The sequence below is a fragment of the Lasioglossum baleicum genome, chromosome 7 (genome assembly GCF_051020765.1).
Source record: "Lasioglossum baleicum chromosome 7, iyLasBale1, whole genome shotgun sequence".
In the NCBI taxonomy this organism is placed as follows: domain Eukaryota; kingdom Metazoa; phylum Arthropoda; class Insecta; order Hymenoptera; family Halictidae; genus Lasioglossum; species Lasioglossum baleicum.
This window is the reverse complement of record NC_134935.1, coordinates 11,772,772-11,795,297: the sequence shown is the minus strand read 5'-3', so window position 1 is coordinate 11,795,297 and position 22,526 is coordinate 11,772,772. Positions and strand designations below refer to the sequence as shown.

Below are 22,526 nucleotides of genomic sequence, written 5' to 3'. Positions count from 1 at the left end.
GGGGAGGGAGAAAGAGGAAAGTCGCACGAAGAGAACGCGCGCGCGTTAATAGAGGGCAGACGCCGAAGCGGCCAGGAATAACCATCGGGATGTCACACTTCCATATAGACATCGCCGGTGAGCTCGATGATCTCGTTCGGGACTTCCTCTGTCTTTCTTCTTCTGGCTCCCTGCATTAGCCACGCCTCGTACTTTACGATAAAAATGGAGTTGACGGCGCGCCGTGAAATCGTGTCCCGAGATAATATTCGGTGGACGTCGTGTTTCCCACGACGACTGCTTCTGCTAAAAGTCGACGATCCAATACCCGGGAAAGTGTTCTTTCTTTTATTCGAACGGTCGACCGGGACAAACTAATTGAATAATCTATCCGACGACGAAGCCGCGTCTGACTTGGCTAACTCTGTTCATTGACGCTCGAACGGTCTAGTCGAATGATTCATAATCCCCGAAAAAGTCTCGTATGAGAAAAGTTCTGCCAAAGTTACACGTTCGCGAACGCCAGGAAACGAAACACCGTTGTCCACTCGAGAAATGAATTTTGCAGGAGAAAATAGTTCGGCTCTTCGGAAGCCTCTAGAGTACCGTGTAAAGATTTAGAGATCAGGTTCAACGCGAGAAGAAGAGGGATCTTGATCAAATAGCTTCGAATCCTCGGACCGTACAAGTGTACCGATCCCAAAGAATAACAAGGGTCAACGTGTTGTCGTCGGTGATTCGTCTAGAATTCTTCCGATGGCAGCAACATTCGGCGAAACATCGCAAATAGAGAGCGAGAGCGAGAAGGAGAGACGACGAGTTTACACCAGCCTCGTCAAGATGAATGGAGAAGCGCGAGGTTCTGAATGAATCCGAGATTTATGTGTCCGCCGACGTCCGCCGTCGTGTTTATCTTACTACCGATTCATATTTTCGTTGGAGCCATTGTGTGCTCCGGAAGGTTAGGAGTCAAACTTTCGTGAATGAAGGAACACCCGAGGGAGCCGGGATCCTTTCGATTTCCGTCGGGATGCGAACTGTTTGTCGACCGAGCCCTACCCAAACGGGCCACTGATAAAACAACGATACTGTCCAGCTCCTATACTCGAAACCTATTCATTAAAACTCCATACATAGAACTGTGTGCATACAGAGTTTGTTGCGATCGCAGAATGGGTAACGTCGATTAATATAATTTCTCGGTGGAGATTAAACTAACCAGCTAGTTTTCAGTGATGAATAGAACGTGTCTGCAATATCAGCGACTGCTTCGACTCGCGGCTTCCCAGGACGAAAGGACGAAGGTCAACGATTCCCGCGCAAGCTTATAAATCCTCAATTAACAGGGACTTATGATTCACGGGACGCGCGGAGACGATGAAACGAGCCGCTAACTTCGTAAGCAGATGGTGTCGTGCGAACGGCGGCGCGGAAAAAGGGAAGCGTGTTGGTCCGAGAAAATCGCGAAGCCGATCTCCGGCGCCGCGAGAGACCGACCGGCCGGGTATGAGAGGAGCCGAGCGTGTGAGGAACGGAGATGCTGTGATTCTCGCGTATGCACGCGCGGCTCTCGCGGAGTTAAGAAGACGGCCGGGCATTCTAAGTTGCGGCTAAGTTTATCCTAAGCTCGTGTCACGCGAACGAGCAGTTAACAAAACGCGCGCCGTCTCGGGCAAGAGGAAACACATTGTTGCGTTCAACAGCCGATGACACACCTGCCGGCGTGCTCGGCTCGGTCTTACCTGCCGGTGTCGGGGCCGCTATCTCCCTCGAGGGAACAGAAATCCCTTTCTTCGGCGACGTCGCCGGCCCATTTCCTTGTTCCCCGTTCTTTGTCCCGCGTGAACGACCCCTCTTTCTCTCGCGAAATTCGGAAGGGTTCGGAGCATTCGTAAGAATCATCGGACCAAGTCTATGACCGTTGTCGATTTACAATCTGGTTTTAATAATTAATAGTTGCAGACATTTTTTACATTTCTTCAATAACCCATCACTTCCCACCACAGAGTTTAAAAACACTGTTTCGTTATTTCGAACTACATAGTTATTTGAAAGCATTAAGAAAAGAATCCTTTATCTTGCATAAAAATCCGCAATTTATTTGTGACACTGATTACTTCTTCTCCTTTTCTAGTTTGTATAAATTCTAATCTAGTGTACACATAACTGTACATTGAGAGAAAAATTCATTTTTAAAGACATTCGTGAGCAACCCGCGTTAATGAAATTTTTAAGAATTTTATAATTCGTGTATTGCTTGTGTGTCATTGAATTCCCTCGGATTGCAATCGATCCCCTCACGTTTTAATGGAGTCGTTATCAGAGAGTGTTACGAAGCTAATGAACGGAAGCTTAAAAGAGAATCAAGGACTCCCTTCTCTGCTTGTACCTTTTTCAGTTCGTTCTTTGGAGGCTGCGCACGTTTGGCAGGAGGCGAGCAAGAAACAAATTCTTGAATCTCCTCTGGGCGTAAGCCGCTAACGACCTAATCGGAGATCCTCGGCCCATTGTCGAAGAAGATAAGCGGAGGCAAAAGGCTTCGACGAGCGCGGCTGTCCCTTTCATTCTCTTTCATGACCACCCGGGACCTAGCGCCTATTCGTGAATGACAAATGCGTCCTCGCGACGCATCGGGAGCACGTCTCTCTTCCCTTTCCGAAGGAACCAGCTACCGTGGGAAGAGTGATCTTGAGCTGATCATGAAAAATCCAACCTAACCCAGACGTTCCATGTACGTTCCCAATTATTTCTGGCGGAAAGTGTACCAAAAAAATGTGGTATCGTTCTGCTTTCATTTCGGAATGAACATTCGGGGAATAGATCTCAACCTTTCTCGCAGTATTAAAAGCAACATCAAAGACGACGTTAGTCGCTGAAGTCGCGACTCCAATTTGGAGAATGCCATACCTAACGAAATCTCGAGACAGTCCGAAGAAAAGAAGAGTGCACCGCGCCCCTACCTCATCGAATTACGAAGCTGGCGCGGCTATCATAGTGAAAGGAGATAAGGGAACAGATAAGAGTAGCCATTGGGAACCATCGTGTAGAGAAGGTCCTTTCCTGTGACGTTGCGTCGTCGTCGGTTCGACGAGAAACAAGTTCCGAACGGGAAGAAAAAGGGGATCCACGCCCACACGCGACGCGACGAGAGAAAGAAAAAGATTGTGTCGCGATGTGGACGTGGTTCGCACCACGCCGAGTGACTGATCCTCTCAGCGGCGCGTCTTTCAATACGCGCGAGGACCAACGCTGATTGCCATCGCGCGACGCCACGTTCCGCCTCGTTCTTTTGTCGCCGAATCGCGACGGGGACGACGGCTGACTTCGTCTCCTGCGGCGATCTTGTCGCGATTACATGATCGACAATTGGTACCGAGGGCTTTCTCTTCGACGTTTCGACGGAGATTTGCAGGAAATTTCTTGGCGCAAGAGACGACAATACCGCGGCAAAAAGGCTGCGCTGAAAAGCTGCCGGGACCCGTCGAGGAAATTGATTTCTGAGGCTTGTTCGAAGCATAATCGGCCGATCTTCTTCGTAATGATACAATTCAGATCGGTTTTAGTCAGCGCAAAGGCGAAGGAGTTTAACAGATTTATTCGTAATTTGAACTCTAAACGATTCGACTCATTACTCAGATTTTTGTCTTCTGTGAATGTTATAATAAAGTCCCTTTTCTCTTAGTCCTAATTCCTTGGAACCCGAGAATCGTCTGATTAGAAATAAATTAACTATCTGCGGATTTAAATAATTCTTTGAAACGTGATTTTAATAGAAGAATATACGCGGATCTTGTTCAATAAAAGTGAATTTAGAGTTTTCACTTGGATGTACATCCCGGATGATTTGTCCACAATGAAAATGATCGTCTGAAGTAATTAAAAATATTAACACTGTCCCTATTCATCAGTTCTGTTCCTAATTAATTGAACTCAAACATTGAAGAAGAATAGATACTCCGGTGATCATCCTTTACGTTCATTCCCGAAGAAACGGGTTTTCTTTCGAAACGGCGACTACAAAATTAGAAGAGAAAATCACGGGGAGAGTTGCGATACCGAAACACCGAGGCTCGGGGCACGACAAGCATCTGCAACAAGAGCAAAGCGTTGGAGGAAGGCAATTGGAGATCGACGAGTCAATTGCGGCGCTTCTATTCGCGAAACCGGGCTCAAGGCTAAGGTCGCGATCGTCGCGATCGTGCCCGGTGATCGACGGACTTTTCGTTTTGCTCGGCGGCCCGGTGCCTGTAATGCAAATCGACGAGCGTCGCTGTCGAACGCCGCCGCGTCGAGCGTCGCGTCGGCTGACACACGGCCGTCGCGACGCCTGCCTGAACTCCACCCGTGAAATCAGGGTGCGCTGACGTGTTACAAGACAGCGCCACGCAGAGGGCACACGTAGCACTTAACACCAGGACGTTGTCGAGCTCTCGAGACACGCCGATTATTTCGGCGATCGACTCGCACGGAATCCGATCGATTAAACGGGCACGAGAAAACGAAACCGGGGAAGCGCGACCGAGAACGAGAACGCGACGAACGTTCAAACATTCGATCTCACGAAAATCGCTGGAAGAACCGTGGGACTTTGGGAACCGTGGAAGAGACAGAGAGAGAGAGAGAGATAGAGGATCGATGGATCCCGGGAAGGACGCGGGAAGAGACGCGCGCACACACGGTTTTCAAGATTCTCCGGTTCGCTCCCTTTTTCAGGCCGAACGAATTCTGAAGCCCGGCACCGGCCCGGTTAAATTTAGACCGGTGAGGTCGAAAAACGAACGAACTCATCGTGACTCTCGAAGCCACTGGTAGTCACTCAGGGAACACGGTTACGGTTATCGTTGCGCTCCGGGGAAAACATCAGACGGATCGAGAATAATTTCGGAACAACATGGTCCCCGAAATATCTGTCTGCATCCGTAAAAAGTCCCACACTTTCACAACCCCCCGACGAAAGTGGCTGGAGGGCGAACTAACTAGTTTTAGTACGAGTAATTAAGTCTTCGAAGTGATCATTGATGATCGTGAATGGAAACAGTTCAGGCACGTTGAGCATTTGAGTCTTGGATACGAAGGAACAAACACTTTAGCTTTAGAAACTTGGAAAATGTGATAAATGCGTAATTCGAAGGGAACGATCTTACCCTCGAATTTGGTCTTAGGAACTCTTAGAGAAGAAAATAATTTGATGATTTATAGTTACGCAATTCTTCAGGGCAAACAGAAGTAGATCCAACATGTAATTATTCAATCATAGAGTGTATTGCGTGTATTATAATCACCACACACAGAAGAATATCGTGTCATTGCTTTTATCTTATAAAAATTATTGAAACAAAAAGTATATTTCCATTTAATTTCTGAGTATCGCAGTTTACCTGATACTAGAACAATTACATATAACAAACTCTATTAGCATATCTGTAAAGAACGAGATCGACGGGTGCACTCTGAGTACAAATAAACAGCTTCTTCGAAGAACGAAAATTGAGAATAGTTAACTCGGCGACATACGATTCTATTAGTAACATTAGACGAACGTATAAAATGTTAACAACAAATTCCTGTTGTGGTCTGAATGTCCACATGCCAAGTGTCGCGTCCAAATCGACAGCACGGTTAAGCAAAACTGATTCCCCCCGGAGGTGCTCAAAGCGAGCGTCCAAAATGGCGTCGGGAAGCGCGAAGAATGCGGCGTAACTCGCGGCTCCCTCGGAACACGAAATTTCCGGGAGAGGGTCCAACGATACGCGTCTTCACAAGCGGGGAATCGAGTGAGTGTCCAAGTCGTCCGTCTCCATTCCGGAAGTCGTGTAGCGTCTCTCGATTCTCGGGGGTCGTTCTCGCGGTCGATTTACCCAGGCGCATCCGGCGCTGCTCCAGTCCGTTTCGCAAAGATCCCAAAACGGTTCTCGGTTGGTGTGCGCGTCCGCGACTACGGGGACACGCGTATTCGCACGTACGCGTCGGCGTCCGCTGGTTCCCTCTGATCCTCTAATAGGATTTATGCGAGAGGGGCTCGATTACCCGCGGTCAAGGATACGGGGCAAGAGGAGGCCAAGCGCGCGGCATTCGTCGCGTTAATTTCGCGACACGACGTTCGATTAATCAACCGGGGGAAAAACGTACCGCGAACGAACAGAGGTGCAACGGGTCTCCCCGAAGGAGGAACGAGAGGGGGGGACACAGAAACAGGGGGAGCAGAACGTGACGAAGGGGCGGTCTCTTCCGAAGAGGTGGCGGGTTTCGATTTAGCGTGGTAGCGCACCGACGCGATGGCAAAAAGGGGACACGACACGAAGGACAAGCGGACGAGCAAAGGAACGGAATGCACTCGGAGAGCGTGAAACGGCTCGTAGCCAGCGGGGAGCAGCGGGGAGGGAGAGAGGGACAGCCTGACAGAAAAATCCCAAGGAGAACCTGGCCACCGCGGAATCTACTCGCGGTTGCAAAAACCGCGCGACGCGTTCGTGGAACACCGAACACGATTCTTTTGGAAGAAAATTGCGCGCGCGCCTCCTCCTCTCCTCCTCCTTCATCGTCACCCCCTACCTCCTGGGATAATAACGCGATAAAATCCCGCGACGCCTGTTCCCCGGGTACCAACGACTCCCGGAGTGAGAAAGGAAGAAAGAGAGAGCGCTCTCCCGCCTTTGTAATCCGCTCACGTAGCCGCACGCGGTTCTTTCGCGATCGTATATCTAACGGCGCGTCCACAGCAAAAATCTTCGGCAAATAGTTTTCTTCGCACCTCTTTCGCCGCGCCTACCAGCCGCGATCTTCTCTCCCCGGTTCGCTGGCCGGCCGGCTGTTAGGCGTGGAGATGCCGAGATGTTTCGCGCCTCCGAGAGGAGCGTTTATATGCAGGCTGCGCGAGAGATCCGCGCGGGGGATACCGACGATGCCGGGGAAGAAGAAGAAGAACCGTCGTCGTCGTCGTTGCGTCGCGTTGGAGGTTCGGTTCGGTTCGGTTTCTCGTTTCCGATCGGAAGGCGGAGCAACACATCGGTGGCGGCATCGGCGCACCGGAATGCATCTTTCTCCTCTCGGCTCCGTTCCGCTCGGTTCTGGGAGCGGCGCGGCGGAGGACGTCGAGAGAGAGAACATTTCTTCTATTTTTCGCGGGCTGGTCGGCGCGGCGCGCGAGCAAACGCGCTCGCTTCTCTTATTTGGCGGTCCGGCCGAACCGAGCGGATCGAAGGACGAAAGACACGAAAGGCTAGAGGAACAGTCCAGGGAGAAAGGGACAGGATCATCGTGGAAGTCGAGGGTGAGACGAAGAGGAGATGATTCTTCTCCCTCGTCCTCTGCTTTTGCCTCTTTCACCTCCTCATCCTCCTCCTCATCCTCTTCTTCTTCTTCTTCGTCTTCTTCTTCTTCTTCTTCTCCCTTTCATGCAAGCCGGCCCGTTAATCCTCCACGGATCCCGGGAGGATCCCACGGAGATGCACCGAGAGAATTTGCATACAAGATCTTCTGGCATCTCTCCCCTTCCCCACCCCCGTCCACAACCCGTTCCCTGTCCCTCTTGATCCTCCGATCGCCACCGTACGTCCCTCTCGCTTCTCGTCGCCATCGCGACCCGCTTATGCCGCTATTCCCTCTTCGACTCTTTCGATTTTCGTCTCTCTTTCTCTCTCGCTCGCCGCACCGCGCCGGTTCCACGGAACAGAGAGGATCGTCCCTCCGTTTCTCGGACTCGCGAGCGAGGAACTTTGTCTGTCAGACTCCCGGCCAGAAACCGATCCAACGGTGGAACAATGGGAGAGGACTCGAATTCAAGGTCCACCGTGACCTTGGCGATCGGAGGATCGTGGATCGAGATGGTGCTCGTTAGCAGCGGATCGCTTCCACTCGGGTTTATTCGGAGTTAAATTATTTGGATGTCGAGTCACACACGTGCCGATCCAGTTGGACGGTTAACGCTTAACGTTTAATGCGATGCGAAATTCGCACTATAGAAAAACTATTATCGTTAACCCCTTGCCTTATGACATCGTGTCAGACTCCCTAACCCAGACTCGTGACGAAGATGTTAAACACATAAGTGAATATGCCGGCTTCTATGCAAAATAATAATCGCGGTATCCGTAAAATAAATCATAGTGGTTCGGATGTTCGGAGAAAAATATTGTATTTTGATAAAAAGGAATTCCCTTTCTCATAGATTATTTTGTCGAGTCAAAGTCGAGTGAATGTGAAACAAAAATATTATTAATTCAGCAAACAAATGTAACTCACATTTCTACTGAAAACTATTTTCAATCGGTATTGGGAGTCGCGGCAATCCCCGAGAAAACCGCCCCCGTCGTTGTGTCAGGTACGTAAGTATCTATCGAGAGTTCGGCGAAACGCGAGGCATCCGATAATTACATCGCTCTACCAGCTACGTCATCTGGGGATGTATATTTTCATAATGTAATATCGTTGCGCCACTTAGGGGTGGACTTTCTTTTCTGGAGGGTGGTCGTGGCTGAGCGGATGCCACGCACAGCGGGCGTCAACAGTGGGGTGAGCCGTGACGTTGGGAGGGCAGGATATGACGATGGGGTGGGGAGAAAGTGCGTCGGAGGGTGTTTTGCTGGTAATTGGTGCCAATTTAATCCTGCCCTTCGCCCGACGTAGCCTGTATTAACGCTAAGGGAGGAACCGGGGAGAGCCGGTTTGCCGAGGGTGGCCGATCCGCTAGAGTTCGCCCGCACCTTCCCACGCCGAGTCCCCGCCACCCTCGGCTTCCACCGGCGAAAACAGCCGCACCCGCGCTACCCGCGCCAGCCGCCCAACCAACCCGCACACACCCACGCACCCGATACGTATACCGACGCGGACGCCACGTGCTCCCGCGCCGGGACCACGGATGAGTGGCAGGAACACACAGCACAAACACAACGCGCAAAGCTTGCGTGCTCGTGAGAGCCCGCTAGGAAAATATAATTAACGGTAATCGCTCGCGTATATGGCTCGGATTAACTCTGGAAAGGGAGGCCAGAGGGGGCCGACCCCCGCGTCAAATTCTTCGGGGTTATCGGATCGAATGAGTTTTCCTATGGGATTACCGGGGCATAGCCTCTCCTCCGCTCGCCTCTTTCTCTCTCTCTCCCTCTCTCCGCGCCACAGCTTCCGGAAAATTGCCACCCTCTCCGCGGAATCGTCGTAATTCACTTGTACGAGGTGTTTCGTTATTAGCGGCGCCTCTTTGAGGGTCCGTCCACCCGTCACGATGACCAGACTCCTCTCTGTCTCTCTCTCTCTCTCTCTCCGCCCTGGCTGCTGATCGAGGCCGCTGACAAATTGCAGGTGCGCTCCAGCGTTTTTTGATACGGCACGGAAGAATAGGATAATCGCGGTCAGCGAGCAATGATGGTCAGTATTATTATTACAAAATGACACGTCTCGTGTTTTTCATTTCTGTTATTCACGATTACCACTCAACCGTCGCCTAACAGGGAACAAAAACGAGCTTCATTTGGTTTCCAAGCCTGATGGATGTAATCTTCGGAATATAAGATATTAGCTTGAAGCTTTTTTTACAGTTTGACTTTCACGCGAGTGTACCATAAATACAAAAGACTAGATTCATATATCATAGGAATATGTTTGATTTATATGCTTAATATTCGAGATCAATTATGCGGAAATTAATTTCTCAGGGTGGATTTATAGTGGAGCAGCGAGGTGAGCTGTGCGGTGAAAAAAAAAGAAAAACAAAGAAAATACATATGTACTTTTTCATTAGTATGTGTCGAAATGTTGTCACGAATGTTGGTTTCTTTTGTCGGCAGCTCCACTATAAATCCACCCTTACGGATAGATCGCTTCGATCCTCAATCAAAGAATATTCAGGTAGTTCGAGTCGCATCGATTCGCGACGGTTCGAGCCACGTGTACGCGGATTCCGCGAGTAGTCGCCGGTAATTTTCCACGAGTCGGGTAGATTACGAGGATCGCGTGACGCCCGAGACGCTCATCGTGCACGCACGTTGCGTACGTCGGGTATATCGGTGCGGGGGTGTCGCGGACACACGTCGACGCATCGAATCACGGTGAGCTACGACGACGACGGGCTACGTCGGCGACGTTAGCTTGTCGTTTGTCCGCACGGATGGGCGGTTCCAACGCGAGGAATACCGGCGGCCGCAATTGGTCGACGTCGAGTCGTTACACTTATCGCGTTGCGAGGCCGGCGCGGCGTGTGCACCTGAGCCGTCGAGCGTCTGAGGGCCACGCACCTTGAGAAACTATCGCCGCGAGTCGTGGGTGTGGGAACAAGGCTCCTGCCACACCGCCATTTGCGTTGCGGTTTTGCGGCCTAACCGCCGAACCACGGATTACTGAGCTGCGGTTGCGATAAAGAAACGCGGAAAAAGTATACCGGCATAATTTGATGCCTCTGACATTGTCGCTCCGAGCAATAGCAAAATTGTGTACACGGAATAACTAGACTGCGGATCTTCATGAAAAATAAAAATTATGCAAATTAATCAAGCTAGAAGCAGGTTCGCTGTCTCATAGTGTTCCAGCGAGTCGGTCGATTTTACGCAGAATCGTGGGGCAGGTCGAGGTAAGCAGTGTTTCCTAGGAGCGACACGTTCCCGGCGGTGTAATCGCCGGCTGTCTCCGCGATTATCGTCGTGGACGGGTGTGCCAGAGCGTCTTGTATCGCGTTGCGATGGTACACGGTGCACAGCCGTGGTCTCGCGGGCAAAATGGGCAAAATGGGCAGAGAAGGAAGGGCGAAAACAGGCGCGCGACACCGTGCCATGGTGAAAAGAGAGAGAGAGTCGCGGGTACATGAGAGGGAGAGGAAGAGAAACGGAAGAGAGAGCGCGTCTCTCGTCGCCAGTGGAAGAAGGAGAACCGGATAATTTATTATGCTGTCAGTATGTCGCTCACAATGACCGCCTCCTCGATTTTAGTGACACGGCGATTATCGTCGCGGCCGATCTCGGCCGATCATCGTTAGCATGAATAACGTGACAATGGTAATCCCTTTCGTGAAAGTGCTAACGGCCATATACGTGCCAGGACGCCAGATGTCGTCCGGAGAATGTAGAAGAGTCTCTCTGTCGCGAACGGAGGGACCCCGACACAGAGAGCGGGAACACGAAGACGGAGGCGAACGCGAGATGAAGAGGAGAAGAAGAAGAACGACGCGAGGACATTCACCACGGAACACGACCGAGTCTCGACACGTGGCGCGTATGCGCTCTCGTCACCCGATGAAATGCTTCTAAAAATATTTAGCAACGCCACGGAGACCGGGCACATGCTCGGCCAAAAAAATATCATGAATACGTGGGGCCCGGGTGGGCTCGGTTTTAATTTGGCCATCGGAACGCGAGGATTCGCGGCCGCTTTCGAGTTCGATCTATCCCCCGCTACCGAAAATTCTAAACTATACCTCTCTCCAGAGACTGCTCGACGAAGCTTTGAAATGTATGAAAGTTGCGCTCGGAACTTACCCTCGTGCTCGTGATCGGCGTTCGTGATTCCTCCCCTTTTTCGTAGATTCGTATCCGGTGATAGTCTCAGCGCGAACACGCACACGAAAGCGCAGGGTATAATGAAAGCACATTGATACTCGACGGCATAAAGGCACTAATGCGCACGGTATAAGATACGGACAAAATAAAGGACAAACGGGAGTAGAAAATGCTCGCTTATGATTGTAGTATATGCAAAACGAGAAGTTGCGCTCCTCACAGCTTTGAAATTGTGTGTTCTAAATAAACAAACTTTCTTCAGTTTCAATCGTTACTTAAGAAAGTAACGATGCTGCACTCACGTGCTCCCTGAAAATATAAAACAATCCAGAACAACAGAATTGGTTGACAGATCTAACTAAAGTTTCCCGGCAATCCAAAGAGAACCGAGAAGCTGTTTCCAGGCCAGATCCCGGGGACAACAGCCACGACAAGAATTCGCGAGGCGAGTGGTGTGCGCGCTGACGATCGACGGTAGACACACGCGGAAGACGTTTCCCCAGCCGAAGAATCTGTCCCTCGACGTTCCCGGGGGTCGGCGAAACATTCACGAAACAGTTTCTCCGGGGCAGGGGTTGATCGCGACGAGGCGGGGGGTGGCGGTCCCGTCTCAGCCGTACGCCGGAACGGGGGTGGTTTTCCAGCGGGCGGCTTGTAAGCGGGGTTCGAAGGGGTGTGCGGGGGAAAGTAAAGTGGCCCCGTTACAAGTTTTACTACAGTTTTGCGGCTCGGGATTGCGAGCGCGTAACGGCGGGCAATTGAATTTAAATATTCAATTATGCGATGTGTAAATGAAATAGAAGTCTTATGCAAATGGCAACACGCTGAGGGTTGTTGCAAATTTAAAGGGTTAAATATTTATTAGTGGAGGGTTAACCGAGATTTATGGGCCGCGTTGCCGGCAGGTTAGGTCCGCTCTTCGGCTAATATTCCCTTGCAATGGCGTGGCGCGCGCGAGCGCGGCCCTACGGGAATCGTAACTTCTTTGTCTCGCTCCCTAATGATCGATCCCGTCGCTGCTCCGATTAGCGTTCGTCCTTGTCCCCAGTTCAGGATATTCCCGTGGATGTGGATGATCGGCATCCTATCGGCGGCGAATCGTTTTCCCACTCGTCTTAATTAATTTTTAAGAGGAACGCTCGTCGGACGCGGTACGCGTCGACGAATCGGCTTGTCATCGCGCCGATCCCACACCGGCACGATCGACACGTCGACGATCAGCTACGAGGACGGCTGCTTCTGCTCCATTGACGCCGCTCCGCTTCACTCCGCTCCAGGATCCCGTCCGTGACGATGTTTAATTAATCCGATCGCAATTATCGGCCGACGAGCAATCGGCCTCGCGGTTATCAAAGACGACGACAGACGCATCGGGGCCCCCGAGAACCGGAGACCCGGTTCACGCTTTAATTATAAAAAGGACACGAAGATGTGTATTCTTGCATGCAGAAGGAAAGGAGAGCTAGGCGTCCGTTATCTCGAGCTGGAGATCTTCGCCTGGCGTATTGGAGCATCGGTTCCGGTGGAAATTACCAGTCAGTCGTGTGGTGAATTTTTTTTTTGTTTTAACTCAACAAGGCTAACATTTATTTATAATGAAAATACGTTGATTGAGACAATAGTTTAAACAAGTATCATTATCGGTAATATATTATCGCTATGTAATGCTAGTCGTATACAATGTTCGGCTGAATTTTCGTCGTAAACGTTATCCTTCCTTTTTTCTCTCTTTCTTTCTTTTTCTCTTTCTTTCTTTCATTCATTTGTTCATTCGTTCTTTCTCTCGTTCATCCATCCTGGTTGCGCTTAAGCCTAGTTTTCAAAGTTGTAATCATAAACACACATACATGCGCAAATTGTCCGTAGCGGCGTGTACTCGAGGACTCGTCTCACCCGGCGCGGCGCGACGCGTCTATAATTACGCAACCTCGGTTAATTGAAACAACGTGTGCGTGTCTGTTCGCCGGTGTGCCCGTGCGCTTCTGTTTGTATGCTTGGTAGGTCGTGTGTCTTTTTGTGTGTATGCGCGCTAGCGTACTCTTTCTCTCCACCCGTTCTCTCTGTCTTTCTTTCATACTTACACACACTCTCTCTCTCTCTCTCTCATACATACACACGCACCTCTCTCTCATTCTCTCCAAGCGTCCGCACACGAGTCGGATGTCTGTCCAGTGATCTACGCTACGGAGAATCGCGCACGGAACGCCGCGTTCCTCCTCAAACGTTAACAAACCGTAGAAACAATGCGAAACAAAAACGTAACACTATCGACAAGAAAAATCGCGACATGCTCAACAAACGGTGCGTTCCCGCCCGGCGCGGATCGATCCTTCAACAGAATCCACCGATCGAGATCCTGTCAGGCGAAAAATAATAAGTGTACCGAGTACGCGAGACGCAAGCTACGTCAACCGAGTATCTCGGCGAGGCGGCTCGTCCACCGTCGCGAAAAGAACAACGAAATCGACGCGAACGAAAATTCGGTCACGAAACATAGAACCGCGGTATTGGCCGGTAATAGTCACGGCGACCGTGGACGAGACGTGCTCGCGGCGAATACACGATTTCGTTCACAAACCGCGAGAAAAAAAAAAGAAAAAAAAAGAATTCTCGGAACCTCCCGATCTGGTAACGGCGTATAGATACGTTTCGAGTTTATTCCCGGCCCGAATCGTCTCGTTCCTCGATTATCATTAATTAAGTACACAGTCTGGGCGCACGCGAGCGCCTGCTCTGCACCTATGGCACTATGTATTCACGCTAATCACCGCTTCTCCGCTTCGTGTCGCGCGTGTTTGTTTAGTCGCTCGCCGCGCTCGAGGAGTGCGCTCCGCGATGCGTCCAGTCGAGCCGTTCTTTTCATTCTTTTTCTAAGCGTAATTGAACCGAATCCTCGGACGGTTAAGATGCGTGTGATAAACTACAGACTCGAGATCTTGATAGAACAACGAACGGTGAAATAAAAAAGAAAAAAAAGACAAGACGTGAAAACAAAAGTAAAATGAACCGTACAAAAACATCGTAGATGAAAAACGAAAAAAACAAACGTAGGGAAGACGAGTAAAAATGCGAGAACGTTCGCGTGTCGTACGACGCGATACGTGCCTCCGGGGGACGGCCCGCCCGGAAGTCCCAATGTGGAAGACGCAACAAACAACGAACTCAATCATCACAAATACAAATGTACAAATTCGCGGGTTACCGGCGAAACAAAAATGTCGACGTTCCGATCGAGGAAACAGCGCACACGCAAACTGGCTGTCCCCCCCTCTTTATCGGCGATTTCAAAGCGCGCGAACATCGAACGGTTCGAGTTACGCTCGTACGCGTTCTCCGTTCTTGTATACCGTCGACTTCCGGTTTATCTTTCTCGCTTTCTCTCTGCCCCCTTTCTCCTTTTTCCTTTTCCTTTTTCCGGTTCCTCCGTGTAGTTCAGCCCCGTTCGACACTCCACCGTGTGTCGTTTCCTGGGGCCCTAACCAATGAGGAGAGGGGTTGGGGGTGGGGGGCGAAGGAAGAAAGCCGAGAGACCTTCGTATGAGGTCTCTCGACCCCTAGGTTCGGCACTCGTAACTAGGGTTCCAACCGGCTGGTGCTGAAACCCACCTTCCGACCTCCGTACACCCTTGTAGCTTTTCTTTTTCGTTCGTTCAATTTCTCTGATTGTGATCTGGCTGCGAGCGCGAGCGAGCGCGCGCGCGCAGCCTATCGCGGCGTATCGCAGCAGCGTATCTCACGATCGGGGAGCCCGTGGCGAGCATCTCCTCCGGTCTGGTGCCCCGCGCCCTTCACCCTGTTTCCGTGTTACGTACCTGTCGTGTGGGGGCCAACATTTGTTCCCTGTGTGATATATACTGTTTTCTCTCTCCGGTTACGAGTGTCTGTTCGAGGACTTTTTTCGCTGTGTGCGCGCGTACGCGCACGTGACTCGCCCGGATGATTCTTGCCGATGCTGGCGCAGAAAGGGCCGGGCTACCGATCGCCAAGAATCATCCGTGCCACTGGCCCGCACACTCAGGTGACCCTTTGTTTTGTGTGTTGTGCCCCGCTCGAGAATCTGTCTGTATGCATACGATACACACGCGATTCGGCTCGAACGTCCCGTGTTCTTCTGTTATGATTCATGACGCCCCTGTGTGTATGTGTGCCCTGTTTGTGTACATGAGTGTATGTATGTTCGGTGTGTTCGTGTTCGTCTGGTAGCGTTGCGTGTACTGGTTTCGCGTGTAAGAAATGCTAATTCCAGGGTCAAGGAGCTCTGCCCGAGACCGAGGCTCGGTCGGGGCACCAGCTGGGGGGCTCGTTCGCCTCTTGTGCTCTCGCTCTTCCTAGATACACGTTCTGCACAAGTTTTATCGTTGAGTACAAGGGTTATTAAGTACGGGGATTGGGGGGTGGGCCTCGCGCGCCCTGCCGGCCAGGACTTGTACCTCACACAACTCCCTAGTTACGAGTACCGAGACCTAGTGTGGTGATAGTTCGATCGCGTACGACTTGTGGGCATCTCGCTCGAATCTCCGTGCTCTCTCTTCCTCGCTGCCTTTTTATATTTCTCTCGATAAACCGTTCGATCGCGTGAATCGCCTCTACCGCGGGATCGACCATGACACTCTGCTCGAGACACTCGACGGATCATTTGACTACCGTCAGGGAAAAGAGAATAGAAAAAATGTTATCGATATCGGTAATAATGGAAACCAGTCTTCGCTTTAAATTCTAAGAGATTGTTCGGTCAAAGGCCCGAGTGTCTCGAACAGGATGAACACGCGTTTTCGCTCGCCGAGTACAATCCTTCGTGTCCTTTTGATCAGCGTTCTATTCGCCTGATTTTTACCGCTAGTCGAAGCTACTCTATTCAATAAATTAAAAACTATATCGTCTACCTCGACTACGATCTCGCGAATTTGAACGTCAGCACATTCGTTCCCGTCTCTCTCTCTCTCTCACTCGCTTTCTCTGACACGCACACATACACACTCCCGCGCATTTCCGCTCATTTGCACCCGCATACGCGCGACTCTTAAATTAACGATCCGAACCGTTCCGTTTAAAAATAGACACAAAATTCATCTTGTCACGCTTAGAAGCCTTAATCCTATTACGTATATCCTGATCACGGTTAATAGTTCGTTTAGCAATTAATCGTATCGCTCGCGCTTTCACACTCTCTCCCTCACTCTTTCTCTCTCTTCCGCGAGCTGCACGCGGTCCTAAAAATCACGCGCGACCGCGTTCTACACCGAATCTGCTTGGAACGCGCGACGAGATCGGTATCGATCATTATAGATCTGGGAGACGAGAGAAACAAACAAGAAGAATGTTCGCGCGATTCGCTCCTGCTGCTCGCGTGTCCGTTACGATTCCCTCGGCGGTTCGATCAGCTAATGAAAGCTAAATCCGAGATGATAAAAGAAACATCGATCGATCGATAAGAGAACCGCGATGTGTGTCTACCGGTCGAGGACCGCGACACGAAAGAAGAAACCGACCTGATCCGCGCCCGTGTCTCTCGAAAACAAAATGTTTTCGCGTCAACGCTTCTCGCCTAACACTAGTCCTCAGCTCTCACCGTGTCGCCCCAGCGGGAAGGGCCCGCGCGAAATCTTCGCCCTTCCCATAATGCCCGGTAAGTTCGCCAAACGAATCCGTGCGCTGTACCGCATAGACCGCGAAAGACCTTGGAGGAAACAGAACAGAGGGATTGTGGGGGCTAGGGGGCGCGCGTGTTCTCGTCGGCGTGCACCAAGCACCACGTGGCCGCGAGAGACCACGTGTATACCGTGTCTCGATTTCACTTGGTTTCACGACGACGCCCGCACATCTGCACACACGTGCGGTGAAGGGTATACAGAATCGAGCGGCCGCGACGACACGCAGAAATCAATTGCGTAACGTTCGCCGCTCGTTTGGCTAGAACACGCGCGCGCGGTGAAACGCGTATCTACCACACGTGACCCGGTCTGGTCCAAAGTCGGACTCCGGGGCTCGAGGATCGTGTTTTGAAAGCTAGCCGAAAGCCTAGGTAGTGTGTCTTGGTTCGGCCGGTGTCTGGCTCCGAGACGAATTTAGAAGCGTTCTTCACCGCTGGGCACGTCGCAATCTTGCGTAATCGAGCGTGGCCACCGAGCAAATGGACTGTCCCGTCGATCTGGCCGACCAGTTCGGGAAACGTTCGCCAGTCCGTTACCGATGCAATGGAGACGCACACGTTCCTCTCGCGCGTGTGTACACCCGACAAGCACACCCGTGCACGGAAGTGCTCGAGCGCAGCGGGAGGAATGCAAGCGACGCGCCCGAGCGTGTGGAATTTTGCTGTACGCACTATATGCATCTCTCTCTTTCTCCAGCGTGGATATCTGTTCTCTACGGCTTGAGCAACACTTAACAGAGAGGATAGAGAGACAGATACGCAGATGTGGATGTATCCATGTATGTATGTAAACACAACAGAGAAGTGAAGAGACAAAACAGAGATAGAGAGTAAACATATGGCGGAAATATAGAAGTACAGAATTCGTGAGTGGAACGTAAAAAGCCAGCCAAGTGCCAAACAAAGTATAACACTCGTCCTTCGCTCGTACGAGCAGTACGAGACACTCGCTAGCAACGTACTGGAAATGCCGACAAGTAGCGCCAGTCCAACAGTATCGCGCGGCAACTGTCACCCACGACCCAATCGAGACACCCTCCCGACGACGTCGACGACAATGACAACGACACACACAACCCCTCGAGACTCTTCGACACGCCGGAGAAAAGGAATACACGGCCAGGCTCCTGAAGAGACGCTCGCGCGTCACTACGAACCCCCGGCTGCTGGATGTAGACAGATCCTCGAGTGTCTCGCTGTACGCCGACGACACTTCCCTCCGGAACAGCTCGTGACCTCGAGGCGAGGCCACGGGGATGAGAACACGTGCGAGAGGGCGCCTGGTACGTCTGCGGTGTTCCCCGCTAAACAGTCGCGATCGAGACATCGCGACGCGCGGGTCACACGCGGAATTTTCATAAGTTCCGTGTTGTCCTTCGTTCCGAGATGACGACGCGAGACGACCAGGCGACGACGAAAGACCAGAAGAAAGAAACGCGGCCGAACGACACGCTCGAGAATGAGGACTCTCGGTGACCTGGTTGCGTGGGGGATGACAGACGAAGATAAAGATGAAGATCAGATGACGCCAGATTGCGCGCGTACAGAGGTTGTGGGTGATGGTGGTGGAAGAAGACAAAGAGACGGCACAGCAGAGGGAACAGAAGACAGTACTAGGTATCACGGTGATAAGAAGAGAAAAGGTCTCGCGGTATCGGCACGGAAGTCGCGTCTATTACGAGCACGGATAAACGGCCGAGCTGTGGTAGGCGGCGAGGGCGGCGTGCGCGTGCGCTGGGGGCGCGGATGCGGCTGGGTGCGGCGAGGTGGCCATCGCGGAAGCCGCCGCGGCTGCCATCATCATCTGTTGGTGCGTACGCTTTAGGGAGTTGGGAGTTGTGGCGGCGCTACTTGGGGTAATAGCAGTAGTAGTGGTGGTGTTCGACTGCGGCGCAGGGTGGTGGTTTTGGCTTTGGTTTTGGCTCAGTTGCAAGGGGGTGGTAGTGGCGGTACTGCCGATACCGGCGTGATTATTATTATTATTGTTATTATTGTTCTGGTGGTGATGGTGGTGGTGGTGGTGATGGTGGTGATGGGGGGTGATCGCGTCGTGCGGATAATAAGACGTTGACGATGGTGAGGTACTCACGACGTCCGGCGTGCTGGCTCCGTCCGTGTGGCTGGTGCTGTCAGCGGTGCTCCTCGGCCCGCCACCGTCCAGTCCGTTCCCGATCTCGGGCGGTTTCGAGCTCTCCCTGTCGTCGATCACTAGGTCGATCGGCATCTTGCCTTTCAAACAGCTGATGTACCGGTGGCAGAAGTTGTCGCAGAGTTCGTGCACCTGAAACAGCCAAATGGGGAATCGAATTAACATCGGCTCATACTCGTACATCTCTCTCTCTCTCTTACTCTCGTTCCGGAGCACTCTATTAAAACTAACGACTACCGTGACGCTCTCGGGACGGCTCTCTGACAGCTCGAGCAGCCGAGCCCCGAGATAAGGGAAGTCGTAAATAAGATTTTAATTGATGCCGCGGCGCGCGCTTGTTTTAATGTCCCCGGCTCCCGAGTTCGGTTTCGACGCCTTTCTAAACTTCACGCCTGACATTTTAACGACCGCTTTGAACCTCGCTCTCGTCGCTCATCATTTAGCATCGTCCGGCCGAACAGTGTCGATTGACAACGCATTCTACATGCAACACGGCTTCTCGCAAAATTTTCATAGTACAGACTTTTAGGAGAAAGGGGGAACCGGTGGGACTCGAACCAGCTTCTGAGCGTGGCCACTGAACCCTTCGATTCTTCCTAATCTCCATATTATGTGGAATAATTTCCTGATCCCACAATAGCTTTTAAATAAATTTATTTCGCTCGTTGTTTATGTCGCAAAGGTCAAAACAGTCCTCAAGGTTGGGGATAAGAGACACGAATGGTCAACCTAAGGAGAGAGAAAGAGCGTTAAGGTGCCCGCTGGACACCCCCTAAACTATGGTGTGTATCCATGACACGCGCGTCCCTTCTCCCGTTCCCTACAAACCGTTCACCCGGTATTTTCACCTCGGACCAAGGTACCAAAAGATCCGCCCGATACGAGCGTTGGTATCGATACACAAAGATGGAGGAGAGGGCCGTTGAGGAGTTCGTTGCATCTCGAGGCCGTGGAAGCAGTCCGGCAGCGAGAGACAAGACTGGCTGCGCGTCCACGGGACAGGATCGAAGGGAGACAGAGAGAGGAGGTCTGACCGGTGTCCAGTCGACCAGAATGTTATGTATGCAAATGAGGTCTGACAGGCCTATAGGATACTCGGTCCTCCAGCGTCCTCCTCACGGTTCATCCTCCCCTCCCTGTCCATCCCCCCGGTCTCCCCTGACCCCATCCCCGCCGAACCGAACCGACTCGCCGCTTGATTCGGTTTAGAAAAAATGTATTATATAAGCAAAAGCAAATAAAAACGGTTATCTTGTTATATGTAAATCGACGGATGGGGGGGGGGTCGAGGAGGAAGGGGGAAGGCCGGCGCATTACGAGGCGGCGTGTCTTCTCTCGTTGCAAGCGCGTACGCGCTTGGTCTTCCTAGCCCGTTCTCCGTCTTCCTCTAACCTCCTATCTGACCATTCCTCTACCTCTCTCTACCTTTCTCTTTCCATCTTTCTCTCCCTCTCTCTGCCTATCCCGTTCTCTCTGTTGCCGGGGCTTCTACTTTGCCTCTCGGCAACCTATCCACCTAGCCAGATACTTACGACGTTCTTCTTATTAGGCATTTATATGTAATAGAGAAGACGGCCATCTTTGCCGTAGGCGGCACCGTCCAATGGAGGAAGACCGTGGCTAACACCGAGCGTAGACAATGCACGCGTTTATCATGCGTTAAGCGTATGCGAAGGGAAGGCTCGTTGATCGAACGCGAGGTAACCGATGCACGGACCCGATCCTCTTTCCAGAGATCGCCGCCGCGTGCGACGCGACGTTCGACCGGCGCATACGATATTTCACGATACACACACACACCCGCCCCGTCCGGTCAGCCTGTGGATGCGTCTCTTTCTCCACCCTCGGGCTAGTTTCATGGGAAAATCGCGTCCCCGACGCAACTGACAAAGACCGATATTGGAGCGAGAGGACCGGCGACAACAACACGGTCGGGTTCTCATGCCAACGCAAACTTCTCCAGAATTTTCTTCGTGCCACCGCCAGGTAACACAATGCCTCCACCGAGATGACTAGACTCTCTTTAACGCGGGGACGAAACGGCGCGGAGAGCGGGCGGAGAAGAGAGGACCCCGAAGGACAGCGGCTATAATGCCGGACTGGTTAGAATTTGATCCACCGGGAGTCGAGTCGAACCGGCCGACAATGCTCACCGAAGAAAAGAAACGGGGCCCATCGTTTCCCCCTCTCCTCCTGCCTCCCCGACCACGCCGAAAGGAGCCCGCTAGCAGAATGTTCACCTATACCGACTCGGGGCCCACCGTGTGCCCATCGTACCTCTTGCGCGCGGGAACACGGATATCGAGCCATTTTTTAGCGCGCGAGTACATTTCGACCTGCTATCCCTACCTCTCCCTCGTAAAAACACAGTCTTCCGATGAACACGATTCACAAAACCGTCTTTCTATTTTCAGTACCCGTAACCAAGATCGACAAAAGATAACCGAGATCGACAAAACAAATAAACATGTACCGAAAATTATTGTACTCTATGTATATTAAATCCTTATTCTATTATTTCTTGTAGCAGAGATTTAAACAGACGTGAATCGTATAAGGAAGAGAGTGTATCTGATCGACGATAGGTTAGGTATATCGCACTCGGACAAGGCGCCCTGCCCCCGACCCGATGTTCCCGCGAGGTGCAAACGGTTCACGCGATCTGCAGCTCCGTTGGGACGATCTCTGGTCTAGGACACGCGATACGAAGGACTCGAGAATGGAGGGAGACGAAACGCGGAAAGCGGAGGGCTGCGATCGGTTGGTAATCGGATACCGCGCGAAACCGTTGTTGCAAAACGAGATTCGGAGGTACGGGTTCCTCGACAAGTGGAACAATAAACAGAGCCTCATACAAATTCGACGTCGTGGACCAGGCTCCGTTGTTTCAGATATATCATATCCTTTCACCGTTCGCACGGCCGCCCGGTTGACACTGTACACCACGGTCCTAGAGTCAAGGATACGCTAGGCGGAGCAGCGAGCGCGGTGCACTTCTTTGGTATCTAATTCATCCGTGCGGGGAGCCCGGTGCTTCTCGGATTTTCTGATACGAACGTAAGAAGAAGAAGAGAAAGAGGTAAAGGGACAGGGGAGGTTTGCGGGGGCTACGGAAAATATCGAGTGTCTCAAAGGATCGCCGTTTCCAGCCAGCGAACTCTCGATCGCGAGAGCTCTCTTTCTCCGGTCCGGTGAAAGCCCTCGGCGGAGAAGTGCTATCGGCGGAATTATCCGAGCGGGTATTTAATTTCCGCGAGAGAGCGAG

The 22,526-nt window shown here is 51.7% G+C and overlaps 1 protein-coding gene across 9 annotated transcripts in view; it reads right to left on the bottom strand.

Moving 5' to 3' along the window:
- The window catches only part of Hth (Meis homeobox homothorax), a 518,842-nt gene that overhangs the window by 429,510 nt on the left and 66,806 nt on the right, over positions 1-22,526 (bottom strand). For all 9 annotated transcript variants that reach the window (XM_076427479.1, XM_076427474.1, XM_076427471.1 and 6 more), the window contains exon 6: positions 19,202-19,393. In XM_076427479.1, coding sequence (XP_076283594.1) covers positions 19,202-19,393 — 192 coding nt within the window. The remainder of the gene's footprint in view (positions 1-19,201; positions 19,394-22,526) is intronic.